This window comes from Convolutriloba macropyga, chromosome 10 (assembly GCF_964194025.1).
Source record: "Convolutriloba macropyga chromosome 10, txConMacr16.3, whole genome shotgun sequence".
NCBI classification, from domain to species: domain Eukaryota; kingdom Metazoa; phylum Xenacoelomorpha; order Acoela; family Convolutidae; genus Convolutriloba; species Convolutriloba macropyga.
In genome coordinates, this window is record NC_134477.1 from 26,533,046 (window position 1) to 26,545,781 (window position 12,736).

The 12,736-nt window shown below is 34.4% G+C and overlaps 1 protein-coding gene across 3 annotated transcripts in view; it reads left to right on the forward strand.

Annotated features, from left to right (window-relative positions):
- The window catches only part of LOC142348847 (intraflagellar transport protein 140 homolog), a 175,142-nt gene that overhangs the window by 157,546 nt on the left and 4,860 nt on the right, over window positions 1-12,736 (forward strand). For all 3 annotated transcript variants that reach the window (XM_075400388.1, XM_075400389.1, XM_075400390.1), the window contains one exon: window positions 4,062-4,219. In XM_075400388.1, the coding sequence (XP_075256503.1) occupies window positions 4,062-4,219 (158 nt within the window). The remainder of the gene's footprint in view (window positions 1-4,061; window positions 4,220-12,736) is intronic.

Here is a 12,736-nt window from a genome sequence, read left to right on the forward strand (position 1 = left end):
TATAGAAACCTCTACAGGTTTTATTTTATTTTTGCTATTTGTTTCTCTTTTTCTGTGGTTATTATTAGTATGTATTGTTTTCATCAATCTGTCATTAATGTGATGAACATTTGAGTGAAAACATTAGAGCTGAACACTTTGAGAAGAATCTTCGGGATAACGCACCTTTTTGAGATCTTTTTTGGAAAGTAGCCAGATTTTTTATTTAGTTTTGTTTATTAATTGCTCTCCAACGAAGTTTGTAGCAATTATTTTAGTCATGTCGGTCTTTTTTATGCGATTTTTCGCTTGACCGATTTTTTGTCTGACGCTTTTGACTTTTCGTCCTCAAAAACGGGATAAACAGGTAGCGCCCAGCGGGCATTAAGTGCTCTTAGAGCCTTTCAGCTCTGTTTCAGCTCAAACTGTTTTGGAGACTTATACTTATACTTATGGTGTGAAGGGCGGTTCTTAGAGGTTGAGACACCTCTCCCTTGTTGACCCCCCACCCCCTACCGCGCTGTTGCCCCCCCCCAACCCAGTGTTGCCCCCCATCAGCCCCCGGTGCACCTCCCCGTGGCTAGCTACTGACGAAGCCAACCGCTCGCCGGTCGTTTGAGAGCAATTCGCCCGACGTTAGTCGGTTGTGTTTTTTGCGTTGTATCGTCCTCATTGATATAATCGGATCTTTTTTAAGTTGAAGTAGTATTTCACTGTCTGTTGCGATTTAGTTTTTTGAAGTCCAAAATATTGGATTTTCACCTTTTTCACATAGCGCTTTTCATTAATTTGATTTTTTTTGTTTTTGAATTTAAATTGAAATTAAGTTCTTCTTTGAAGCTAATTTTTCTGTAGTCTAAATCAAGTTGTGCTTTGAGTCAGTGACAATTATTATTGCTATTAATTTCATTTCAGCATCTTTCATGATGAATTTAAGAGCTGGTTTCAGTTGCGCCAATTTTCGGACAAGGTTTTTAGACTCACACTGAAAATATGTGCATGCTTTTTCTGTTTGGTTTTTAGATTTTTCCTAAAATATTTGTTTCGAAATATCTTGAGTGTTTTTTTTAGATTTAACCTTTGAGTTTTGTTACTTAAGAGTTATCTGAATGTTTGAGCCGCTTGTTTTCAATTAAATTGAATGAACTATGTATTGGATTTTTGCGTCTTTTGCCTTTCAAGTATTTATTTTTTGTTTTGTCTTCTATATTGATAGTTAAGGAGTGATTAAGACCGTATCACATCATCATTGATAATAGTTCCATGGATATAGCAGTTTGTAAAGACTTAAGTTAGCTTTTTATATCTTTTTCTATGGTTTCGATCGGTAGGTATCATTATCATTGATCTGATTTTTATGTGATGAAAATTTATCGAACGGACTTTAAGAAGAAATTTAAGAAGAAATATCTTCGGAAATTTGAGAAGAAGGACGTCGCAACTTGTAGATTTCTATAGGATGCTGTCAGATTCTTTTTTTCTCTATTCTTTTTGTGGTTCGCAACTATTTTGAACATAGGCAGTATGGCACTGCCTGTTTAGAATTTTTTTAAAAAAAATTCTAAAATCTGTTTCAACGAAAATTTAAACTATGATTTTCAGGAAAGATTTTTTTGCGCTTCTTATTGATTTCATTGTTTTTGTTTTAATTTCAAAATTATTCTTTTCGCAGTTTATTTTATTAAATCACTGAAGGAAATTCAATTTTCAGGCCTGCAGTAGCTTTGGTCTAGATCAAAAATTAATCTGAGTCTTTTCCAAGCTTCGTTTATTTTATTTGTTATTATTACTATTATTATTATTATTTTTATTATTATTTCTGAGTTTTATGTTACTCGTTTTGTTTTTTAGTTTGTGTTGCCCAAAAAATGCAGTTGTTTAAATTAAACTGGTACCTGATATCATCTATTTTTTTGCAAATGTGTGTATACTTTTTTGTTCGTGTTTTTTGTTTCAAAATATTTGTGTATTTGTGTTTATTATAGATGTAGTCTACGAGTTTTTTTTTAGTTACAGTAGTTATCTGAATGCTTAACCCGATATTTTTGTAATTGAATTTAATGAATTATGTTTTGAATATTTGCCTCTTTTGTCTTTTCGGTTCTTTCTTGTATTGTGTTGTCTTTTTTCTGACAGTCACGGACTGAACATGAACGGCATCACAATCTCTTTTGATAATAGTTCTAGGGATATAGCAAATTCTAGTCTATATTTTTTAAATCAGATTTAATTTTTTGTTCTCCGTTTGCTTTGTTGATCTGACTTTAACTAGACGAACATTTTTTTGAATAGATACCCTAGCGCATTTTTCGGACGTCTCAACTTGAAAAATTTTTTAGAGAACTTGTCGGATAGTCTTTCTCGGCTATTCGCGGTGTCTTATGATTTCAATAGTATTTGGTTGACAGTATTGTTTGGGAGTCGAAACTAATGGATTTTTTAAAAAGTTAGCTGATTTGTCATTGAACTTTTTAATTGCTCTTGAGCTTAGTTCATAGCAATTTTTGTAAACGTGTGTGTATTTTTTATGCAAAATTGTCGCTTGACAATTTTGACTTTTCGAGTGACTTTTAAGCCCTTGACTTTTTGCATTTCGCGTGATCTAAAATTCCCTCTCGATCAGAATTTCAAGCAGCTGAACTCAATTGGCGGCAATTTAATACTAAATGTCAAATGAAAAGTGCGCCGAAACTCTTGTCATTTTTTACTTTAAATCTTAATAGTGGTATATAGTAACTTCTAATGTGGTCATTTGAAGCCCACTTTAGAACTTCTTAGTCCCATTTAGCCCCCCGACTGAAGGAGGCTGCAAATTATTAGAGCTCCCACTAGTCGTTCAAGAGCAATTCTTCAACGTTTATTCGGTTATGTTTCCTTATTAATAGCCGCACAGCGATAGCTGGGGCTATTATTGGCCTTCTCTTGGTTTTTTTTTATTTCGTCGTCACGATTTTGGTTACGACCATATGACGTCACAACCACTTCAAATCTGCTTTTTGTTCATTCGTTCATGCAATTTCAACTGAAGTGCGTGCGTGACGCCATTTTTGGCTCTTAGTGGAGCTAATTTTTTTGTTCATTTTTGTGATTAAATTTTTGGTCACACTTGACTTACCTCACTCACAAAAATGACTTCCTCACTTTGAAATTGACTTTTATTTACTTTAATTCAAAGAGATAAGGTCAAATGGGCGTGTGTCACTCTAAATGAAGGCTATTAGAGAGCAGCTAATAAAGGCAGCAAAATTTTATACAGATAATCAAAATATAACATATCAGCCTTCAATGAAAAGACGAGTTTTTTGGTCTGTCTTTTTTACTGTTTTGAGACTGCAGATCTACGAAGCTATTGCGGCTATTTTCTGGCAATCTGCCAGCTATGTTTTGATTTTTCCGCTTTCGTTTCAAATTAAGTACCTCCTTGAATTAAATTTGTTCTTAAGCGTGCAGTTGGCTTTTTTGTCTTACCTCATTCAATGAAAAATGTACAAAATATATAAAAATAGAAAGAGTTGAGCAAAGCAGTACCCACCAGGATTCAGTCGTAACTCATAAAATGGAAGTACCTTCGGCTCTCATTTCTTAATTGAAAATATAAACTATAATTTTAATTGAATAGAGGGTAGCCAAATTAGATAATTATAAGGATTAGATAATTATAAGGCTACATTGCTTAACAGATGGTAGTCTTTGAAATTGGATTCAAAAATAAGTATATAATTCGAAATCAAATCTCATTTTTTGAATCGCATGTTTCCCGGTTATTGTCCGTCAATCAACCATCTATTTAACTTCCTAACTTTAAGCGTTTTGATGTCTCTCGGAAATGAAAGCTGCGGCGAATATGTCGCTGCTCAAATCTAATCGATAAATGGTCAGTGATGAACTGTAATAATATTTTTGGCTCCTTTATTGAAGGCACTAATCCTATCAGTTAAATATAGTTTAAGTTAAATTTATTTCGTTGGAGCTTAATCAACCAGCTCTCAATTGGTCCCTGCCTCTTCGATTCTATAGAATAATTAGCCTGATTTAAGCCATTGTTCCGTTAATATGCTTAATTGATCATCGAGTATTTTCAGGCTTACGACAAGGCGATTGATGCTCTGAACGAGGCCGAGAAAGAGTTGAGCAAGGCAGTACCCAATAGCAAAGACCCCGCCAGGATTCAGTCTGCCCTCACTCAGATCAAGCACAGAATACAGCTCATATCCACCTTCCTAGAAAATGATGTCACCACGTTAGTTGATGGCTTCATAGCAATTACTTTAGTAGCATTTTTAATAGCCGCCTCAGCCGGCTATTATAGCGCTCCTATTTTTTGTACAATTCAAAGAATTTAAATTGTATTGGTGCGCTGTCTTTTTATTACGACTCGAAGAGAAGTATTGGAGAAGTCCTTTTTGAAATCAATTTTATTGGAGTAAATTTTGAAGCATGAAATGAAACACGTGAAAAAATTTTGATGATTTTGAGTGATTTTGTTGCTGATCAAATTGAAGAGTGGAGCGAAAAGAGAGTGGTTTTTTGTTCACATCGCTGTTTTCTATAGAGCAAGAAATTGAGGTGTGAGAAAAATTTTGTAAGCGAGCAAAATTTTTTGTTCACATGCGGCTTTTTAAAGCAGTTTTTTAAATTTTTTTTTGGTTAAGAGGTTTGGTTATGATTCTGTTCTGTTTTTAGGCGGGTTTTGTTAGTGGTTTCAAGGTTTCTGGAAATTCATAAGAATTTTATGCTAATTCGGAGGTTTTCCATTTTTTTGCTGATTTTTGGGCTTTTTTTCAATTTTGTGACGATTGTTTTATAGCCGCGTCCTCAATTCAAGGCGGCTATTGTAGCGCTCCTAATTTTTTTTACTTCGTCTAACAGATTTTTGTTTCGTCTTACCCTGACTTCTTGGAATTGACTTTTTCAATAACTTGCCTCACTCAAGAAAATGACTTCTGAACTCACTTATGGAACTTTAAATTTTATGAACATTTACTTGTTAAAGGTCAATAGTGTGCATCTAAGTAGTGCCAAACATATATGCCCTAATTCTTGATTATTAGAGTCTTGAATTTTTGATTTCGAATATTAATTTTGGGATCTTCTCCATTTGTGCCCCCAGTACGTTATGCTCCCCCAGTTAGAGAGCACGTGCCATTACATAGTAAGTCATTATATAAAAATTATTGCTAGTGCATCTGAGGGGCGCAAATAATATGCGCCCACTAAGCTGAGGGGGCACAAACGGAAAAGATCCTAATTTTGAAAAGCCCTATTAGGGCTTTCTCCTTAGAGCTTATGTGTCTCATAAAAATGACAGTCCAAAGCTAACCCAAAAAGTCTAGTGCTAGTGGTCTATTAAAGGACTGGTGGTCGATCTGTCTATCTAATCTCTTTAGTTGTTTCAATTCATGGAAGGCCCCAAGCGTCTACCGCGGCTTTTGTTGGGCAATCTCTCGGCTATGTTTTGTTTTACTGTCTCGAGAGGGTATTGAAATGACCCGTATTACTTGAGTAATTGTTAGATAACAAGTGGTTACAGTTTTATGGATATCAAGCATTTTTTGTTGAGACATATGACAAAAAATGGCAGAAATTGGAACTCATTTTCTCAATTTTTTTGGAGTTTTCTTTTTTTTCTGTTTTTTGACAAGTTTCTTAACCTATTATGACTTTCTATTGTTTTGAGAGAATTTGGATACCCTATCGGCTGAAAGGACTTTTTCTTTGGAAATATGATCTTTTGTAATATTAAAAAATTCATTAACTTTTTCCATTTTTTAAGTCCAAGTTGTTTGTAAGAGCTAATTTTTTCATGATTTCGCTTCAAGTGTTTTTAGTAGGTACTAGTCGTTTTGAGGAAGTAATTTTGGCAGAGATAGTGATTTCGGGATCCCAATTTGTGAAAAAATTTGATCAGATTTTTTAATCATATTTTAACAGGTTTGATTTTCTTGTTTTTACTTTTTTTTGTTTTATGGTTTTGTTTCAATATAACCATAAATTAGTGGAAGCACGTTTTGTCTGATAAGTAGGTGGATAACAATTAAGTGGATTTCCACTTCGAGTCGTTTCTGGCTTGTTCGTTTTTTGTAGCTTTGCTAATGTGTTTTGTACCTTTGCTGTCTTATCACTTAATCTCATTTATGCCAGGTCTCAACGGTGGTCATTGAGGACTCAATTAATTGATGTATATGTATCCTTCAGTAGCTATTGCGTTCTGAGACTTTTATACTAAGTGTTTTCAAAAAGATTCAGCGAGTTATATTGCAATTTTTGGTTATTTTTGCTTTAGTATTTAATATTATTAGTTAGAGGACTCATCGACATTTAATGGCAGGTTGCTAATGAGAAGTAGAGGAATATTGGCAGTTTGACTTCATAGCAGTTGTTTTTTGACACTGATGCTCTCTTTTCACAAAATAAGTTGAATTTTTAGTCTTGCGTGTTTTTTGTTGGTCTTGGGTTGTTTTATTGCTTAGTATCATTACTAACGGCACTCATTTGCCATTCATAGCGGAGTAAATGATTTTCAGGTCATAAGTTAATTCAATTCTTTGAATTGTGTTTCAGGACTTGTCCTGCTGTTTTTTATTTCGTCAAGATTTTTGTGAGACCATATGACGTCACAATCACTCCAAATCTGCTTTTTGTTCATTCATTTAAGCTCAATTCATTTCAGCTCATCGCTATCGCTTTTTGTGACTTATACGCTTGTTTGTTTTTTTGTTGTACTTATTGTTGTCTTATCACTTAATCTCATTGATGACAGGTCTCAACGGTGGTCATTAAAAATTGTAATTGTAATGACAGATTGCTAATGAGAAATAGGAATTTAGTTGGCAGTTTTTGTTTATAGCAGTTGTTTTTTGATGTTGATCCTGTCTTTTCAAAAATTAAAAATGGATTTTTCGCCTATTTTTGTTGTTCTTGTTTTGTTTTACTGCTTAGTCTCTTTGGTAACAGCTCTCATTTGCCTGTTAAAGCGGACTAAATTAGTGTCAGGCCACAAATTGCTACGTTTCTTTTAATTGTATTTCAGGACTTGTCCTGCTATGTTTTTTTCTGTTCACACATTCTCATGATTTTTGAAGTCAAATTGGAGTAGTGATTTAGGTCACCGCGAAACAGGAAGTGGAGCGAAACAGCGTGGAGTGCTTTTGTGGCTTGAAATTTTTCGCTGTAATTTAATGTAGAGTGAGAAAACGGTGTTTGAACAGGAATTCGCTTTCTCGCTAGTCGTTTTTTGTTCACATGCGGCAATTTCACTTTATTTTTTTCTGTTTTTTCGATTTTTTGGATCGTATTTTTTCCCATCCATTTATAGTTCATTCTAGGCCTAGTTTTTTGTTTGAAGTAAATATCCATTTCTCGTTGGGGCTTTCTGTTCACATGCGGCATTTTGACATTGATTTTCTTTTTTTTGTCTGATTTTTTTAGAAATGGTTTTTCCATTTCAATCACACTCCGTTCTAGGTCTAGTTGTTTCTTTAGTCAATGAAAATTCTTCGAAACGCGCGTCATGATTTGTCTTGCTACGTTTTTTACTTCGTCGGATAAATTTTTTTCGCTTTACCTTAGTTCACAGCTTTTTCAACATTTGGCGTGAAATCTTTGACTTCTCTAGGCTAGTTTCACTCTTCTCTCATTCTGCTAAAAAGTGTTTTTAGACAGCAGTTGCTCAGCGAAGCAATTCAAAATGAACAGAGTCAATATCAAAAATGAAATCAGAAATAGAAACCGAATAAACCCTTAAAGCCCAATTTTAGATGCCCGATACTCGAACCTTGTACTTAGTTACCATCTCTAATGTTTATTGGTATTGGTACTAGCGCCTGTGGTGTCTCCCTACGAAAAAAGAGTATATTCAGCTTCGAAAGGGTCATAAAAATAGTTCGCACTTCAAAATTGTTTGTACAGAAATCATTTTTCAATAGTTTTTCTATTCTTTCAATCCCAATCTTGGTTATGGGAATCAATGGCGGCTATTTTCCTGCGATCAGCCGGGAATGTTTTTAATTGCTATCTTAAATTCCAAGCAAATATTTTAAACGTGTGCGTCTTTGTTGCAACTCGAAGAGGGGAATTGATTTTCTTTCTTAACGAAAATACTGTGTTAAGGAGGCGTTTTCACCTAAACGTGCGAGACGTTTGTTGCTCCGTTGAATGAATTTCTTGTCGACTTTTAGTTTTTAGACCGGAAAGTGCATAGATCTAACCAACCATTTTTTGTCCATTTGACTAATTTTTACGATTAAATTCTCTCAATCGAAGTTTGAAGCAATTATTATAAACGTGTGTGTTCTTTTTATGCAAAATGTTTGCTTGACTTTTTACATTCTTTCGATTTGATTTCTCGATTGATTTTTTCACTCGTAAATTTTTATAGCAGTAAGATGAGTGAAGCTATATTGCGGTGCTCTTGGTTTTGTTTCGTCTGACGCTCTTTTTTAGTAGTCGCGAAGCGATAGCGGCTATTATTGGGGACATCGTGGTTTTTTTTTACAATTCAAAGAATTTGAATTCTATTGGGTTGCTGTCTTTTTTTAAGATCTGGTCACACATTTTCATGATTTTTGAAATCAAATTAGAGTAGTGATTTTGCTCACGCCGAAACAGGAAGTAGCGCGAAAGAGCGAGTGGTTTTGTGGCGTGAATTTTTTGCTCTAATTTTTAGGTAGAGTGAGAAAACGGTGTTTGAACAAAATTTTGTTTGCTCGCTTGTGGTTTTTTGTTCACATGAGGCAATTTCACTTTACTTTTCGATTTTTTGATCGGATTTTTTAAAAATGGTTTTTCAAATCTTTTCATAGTTCATTCTAGGCATAGTTTTTTGTTGGAACCAAATTTCCATTTCTCGCTATTTTTTTTGTTCACATGCCGCATTTTGAAATTCATTCTGATTTTTTAAAATATTTTTGATCTTTTTTTTGGAAACGGTTTTCCCAATTCACTCGTAGTCCGTTCTAGGTCTAGTTTTTTGTTAAGTCAATGAGAATTCTTTGAATTGTACGTCAGGACTCGTCCTGCTATGATTTTTTTTAATTCGTCGTCTCTATCGACGATCCTATGACCTGACTTATTGGAATTGACTTTTTCAATGACTTCAGTGACTTCTACTGCTTTGCAGTTAAATTTTGTGTGCGTGACGTCATTTCTGCTTTTAGGTCAATTGCATGACTTACCTCAATAAAAATTGACTTCTGAACTCACTTATGGAACTTTAAATTTTCTGAACATTTACTAGTTAAAGATCAATAGTGTCCATCCAAGTAGTGCCAATCTTTTATGCCCTAGTTGTTGAGTATTAGTCTTGAGTTTTTGATTTGCAATATCAATTTTGAAAAACTCTTCAAGGGTTTTTTTCCTTAAAGACCGTATGTGTCATAAAATTGACAGTCCGAATATATCCCCAAAAGTCTAGTTGTCTATAAAAGGACTGGTGGTCGATCCATCTATCCTATTTCTTTAGTTGTTTCAATTCAGGGAAGGCCAAAATGGTCTCACGCAGCTATTTTCCGGCAATCTGCCGGCTATGTTCGTTATACATTTTTTTCTAGAACATTCTGTCGCTTCACGTTTTTAGTCACTTTTTCACGCTTGATTTCTTGCTTTTCGCGTGACCTAAATTGCTCTCATTCGAACTTTTGGTCTGTTGCTAAAACAAATTTGTTTGTTAATGTAAGAGAACATAAGGGACGTGTAGCCGAGTTGTTAATGCAGGCGGTTCTTACGCCGGGGATTGGTGGTTCGAATCTCTGCTTCGTCAAAAGTTTTTGCGCCCAAAATTGTATTATACGGTACGCAAGTCTATTCTTTCGCAAGTCTGTTGCGGCAATCTGCTGGCTATGTTTGATTTTAAGTAATTTGAATTGCTCGTGTTCAGAAATTAAGTATGTGGCTCAATTAAGTGCGATTGTGAGCGTCAAGCATATCGTATTGGTAAATGTCCACGACTTTTATCCGGGAGGTCGCTGCTGCAAAACCCTTCCCAGTCAGAGAAATTTTTTGCACTATAAAATGTTTGTATTTTTGATTATATTTTTGTAGAAATATGTTGATCGTAGCTACAGTATTATCTAGCCCTCCGCAGTTGATGAGAGTGTTTCCGAGAGCCCAATAATGCCCTGAGATATCAAAATTGGCTTATATTTCGCTATTTTTTGTAAATTTTCTGCGTTTTTCATATTTTATTTCTGCAGCTTGGGGTGGATTTTATGTGATCAGTGTTTATGGTAACGGACTATTTCCCATTGCTCTCAAACAAATTATATTAGTCTTATGGTTTTTTATGCGATTTTTTGCTTCACTGATTTTTCGTCTGACCCATTTGAGTCTTCAAAACGGGATAAACTGGTAACATTTTGAGGGCATTAAGTTTTCCTCGTAGAGCCTTACGCCCAACCAGTCTCTAAGAATGCGATTCACCAAAACTGCGTGGAGGCAACAATTTCGTGGTTTGAATAGCGGATCTAAATCTTGAGAGTTTGACCCCGCTCCCACTCAATCACCCCCACCCCTACTCAACCCCCAGTCAACATCCTTCAGCTGGCGGTTTGGAACCCTTTCTCATCCAGCCCTGCCCCCATCATTTGACCCCCTCCCAATGTTTGTATCTCTAAGCTCCGGGAAGTCCATTATGCGCCGGTTGTTTGAGAGCTATTCGCCCGACTTTAGTCGGTTTTGTTTAACTCATAGCTCTGTCTCTTTCTTTTTGACGTCATGTTTTTCTTCTCTATCAAGTTGTAATATTTTTGGAGATTGGTTTTTGTCCAGTTTTTATTTTCTCATTTTTATTATCGTCTGTTTCCTTTTAATAAAATTCTCGTGCACCTTGGTTTCGTAATTGTAATATTGTAACGTAATTGTATTATTGTTGCATATTTTCAATTTTTTTAAGCAAAGATTTCATATGTGTTTCTTTTTCAATTTTAATTTTCAGCATTGATAGATTTGCAAAACCAAGAAATGGATTGTGTTGGTGCTGTCTTTTTTACAATTCGAAGATTTGTATTGTATTGGTGCTCTGTCTTTTCACGTGTCGAAGAGGAGTAATGGTGATCTATATGAGGAGTAATGGTGATCTATTTTTTGAGTAATGGTGATCTATCATAAGTGTTCGCGTCAATCTGTTGAACGAAATTCAAAAGCAGAGAGAGAATTTAGAGTAGTTTTTGTTCTTGCATTATTCTGAGAGAGAGAGAGAGAGCGAGAAAAGTAAGCGTAAAAAAGTTTTCTCTAATCAAACGAATTTTGATCACTTGCGGCTTTTTGGAAAGTTTTAACTTCACTTTATCGGATAATGGTGTTTGTCTCAATCAAATATTTGTGCGTTTTGAGGCCTTTTTGATCATCTGATAAAAATTACTAGACTTTTAGGCGCAATTTTAAGCTATTTTTGTCATTTTACCCTGTTGGATTTTTTTGTAGTTTTTGTAATCTTTATCCATTTTTATTGCTTCTGGGCAGTTGTTGGTTGATCTAATTTAATTTAGTGTTTTTTTCCCGTCTTTCCATTTAATAAATTTCAATTATGAGTTGTGTTTGCTAAGAAAATGGGCTAATTTTTATCAAATTTTTGCTTATTTTCGTCTTTTTTCTAAGTTGTTTTGCTTATTTCTTCTGAGCTAATTATTTGGCAATAGCTTTTTTGTTCATTTTATAAACTTGAACTTTTATATAAGTAGTTCTATTAAGAGTTGAAAGTTCAGGATTTTATAAATAGTAATTTTATAAATAGCAATTTTTATTAAAAGTGTAGAGAAATTTTGTTTTCCGATTATTCGTTTTTTTGCCATTTTTTAATTGTTTCCCTGACTGGAGATAAGTAGTGCACTCATTGAGCAGAAAAATTCATGGAATTGTTCTCAGAATATCGATCGAGTGATTGCATTTCAATTTTTTTGGAGTTGCGTGTTTAACAGTTTAAATTTTTAACTTTTATTTTGCTTTTCTTCACCTTTCCGCGGTTTTCTGTATGAAGCGTTTCTTTGATTTTTAAATTCAAAGGGCGATCAGTTATTGAATTAGGATTATTTATTTTACGAGTGGTTTTGACAATAGTGGTTTGGTTGGCGCAACTTGGGATAGAATTTTATCAGATATTTTTGGCCTTGCTCGTGTTATCTTTCCTCTGTTATTGTTTCAAAATGTTTCGTTAATTTAATTAGCTCATTTTATTCAATGAGTGGTTAGGTGGGGCCTAAGGGAAGGTGTACTTAGATTCGGATCCGGAGTCGACCGGCTTTTGTTTTTTGAAAGACGTTTTTGCACATTTTTCCATGACTTGAACCGGGATAAACAGGTGAAGTTCTGCGGGCATTAAGTTGCAATAGATTCCCTTAGCTGGCTCTAGTAGGTGAATAATGTGCTGAGACTGCTGTAAGGCCTGATATTGGCGCCTTTTAAAAATTTGAATGTTTTTGGATCCGTTTCTGCCCTCTGTTTGGCTTAAATGTAACCCGAATTTTTATCTAGCCTGCAGGCTTGCCATTTTTGTTCTTTTTGCTAGAAATTGTTGGTTATGATGAAATTTGTGTCCTTGAATGTAACTAAGGTATTGAATAAATTCCTGTGTTCCAAATTTTCATACTTTTTGTTTTTTTAACTGCAATTTTTAGTGAAAACTGCCAGTTAATTAGCAGCCTATTTTGGTGTTGGTTGCTCAAATAATTTTCAACAAAACAAAAGAAGTTTTTGAAGACAATAATACTAATAATATTAACAGATTTTAAAGACTTGCTTTTTACAAAAAAATATTTTTTGGTTT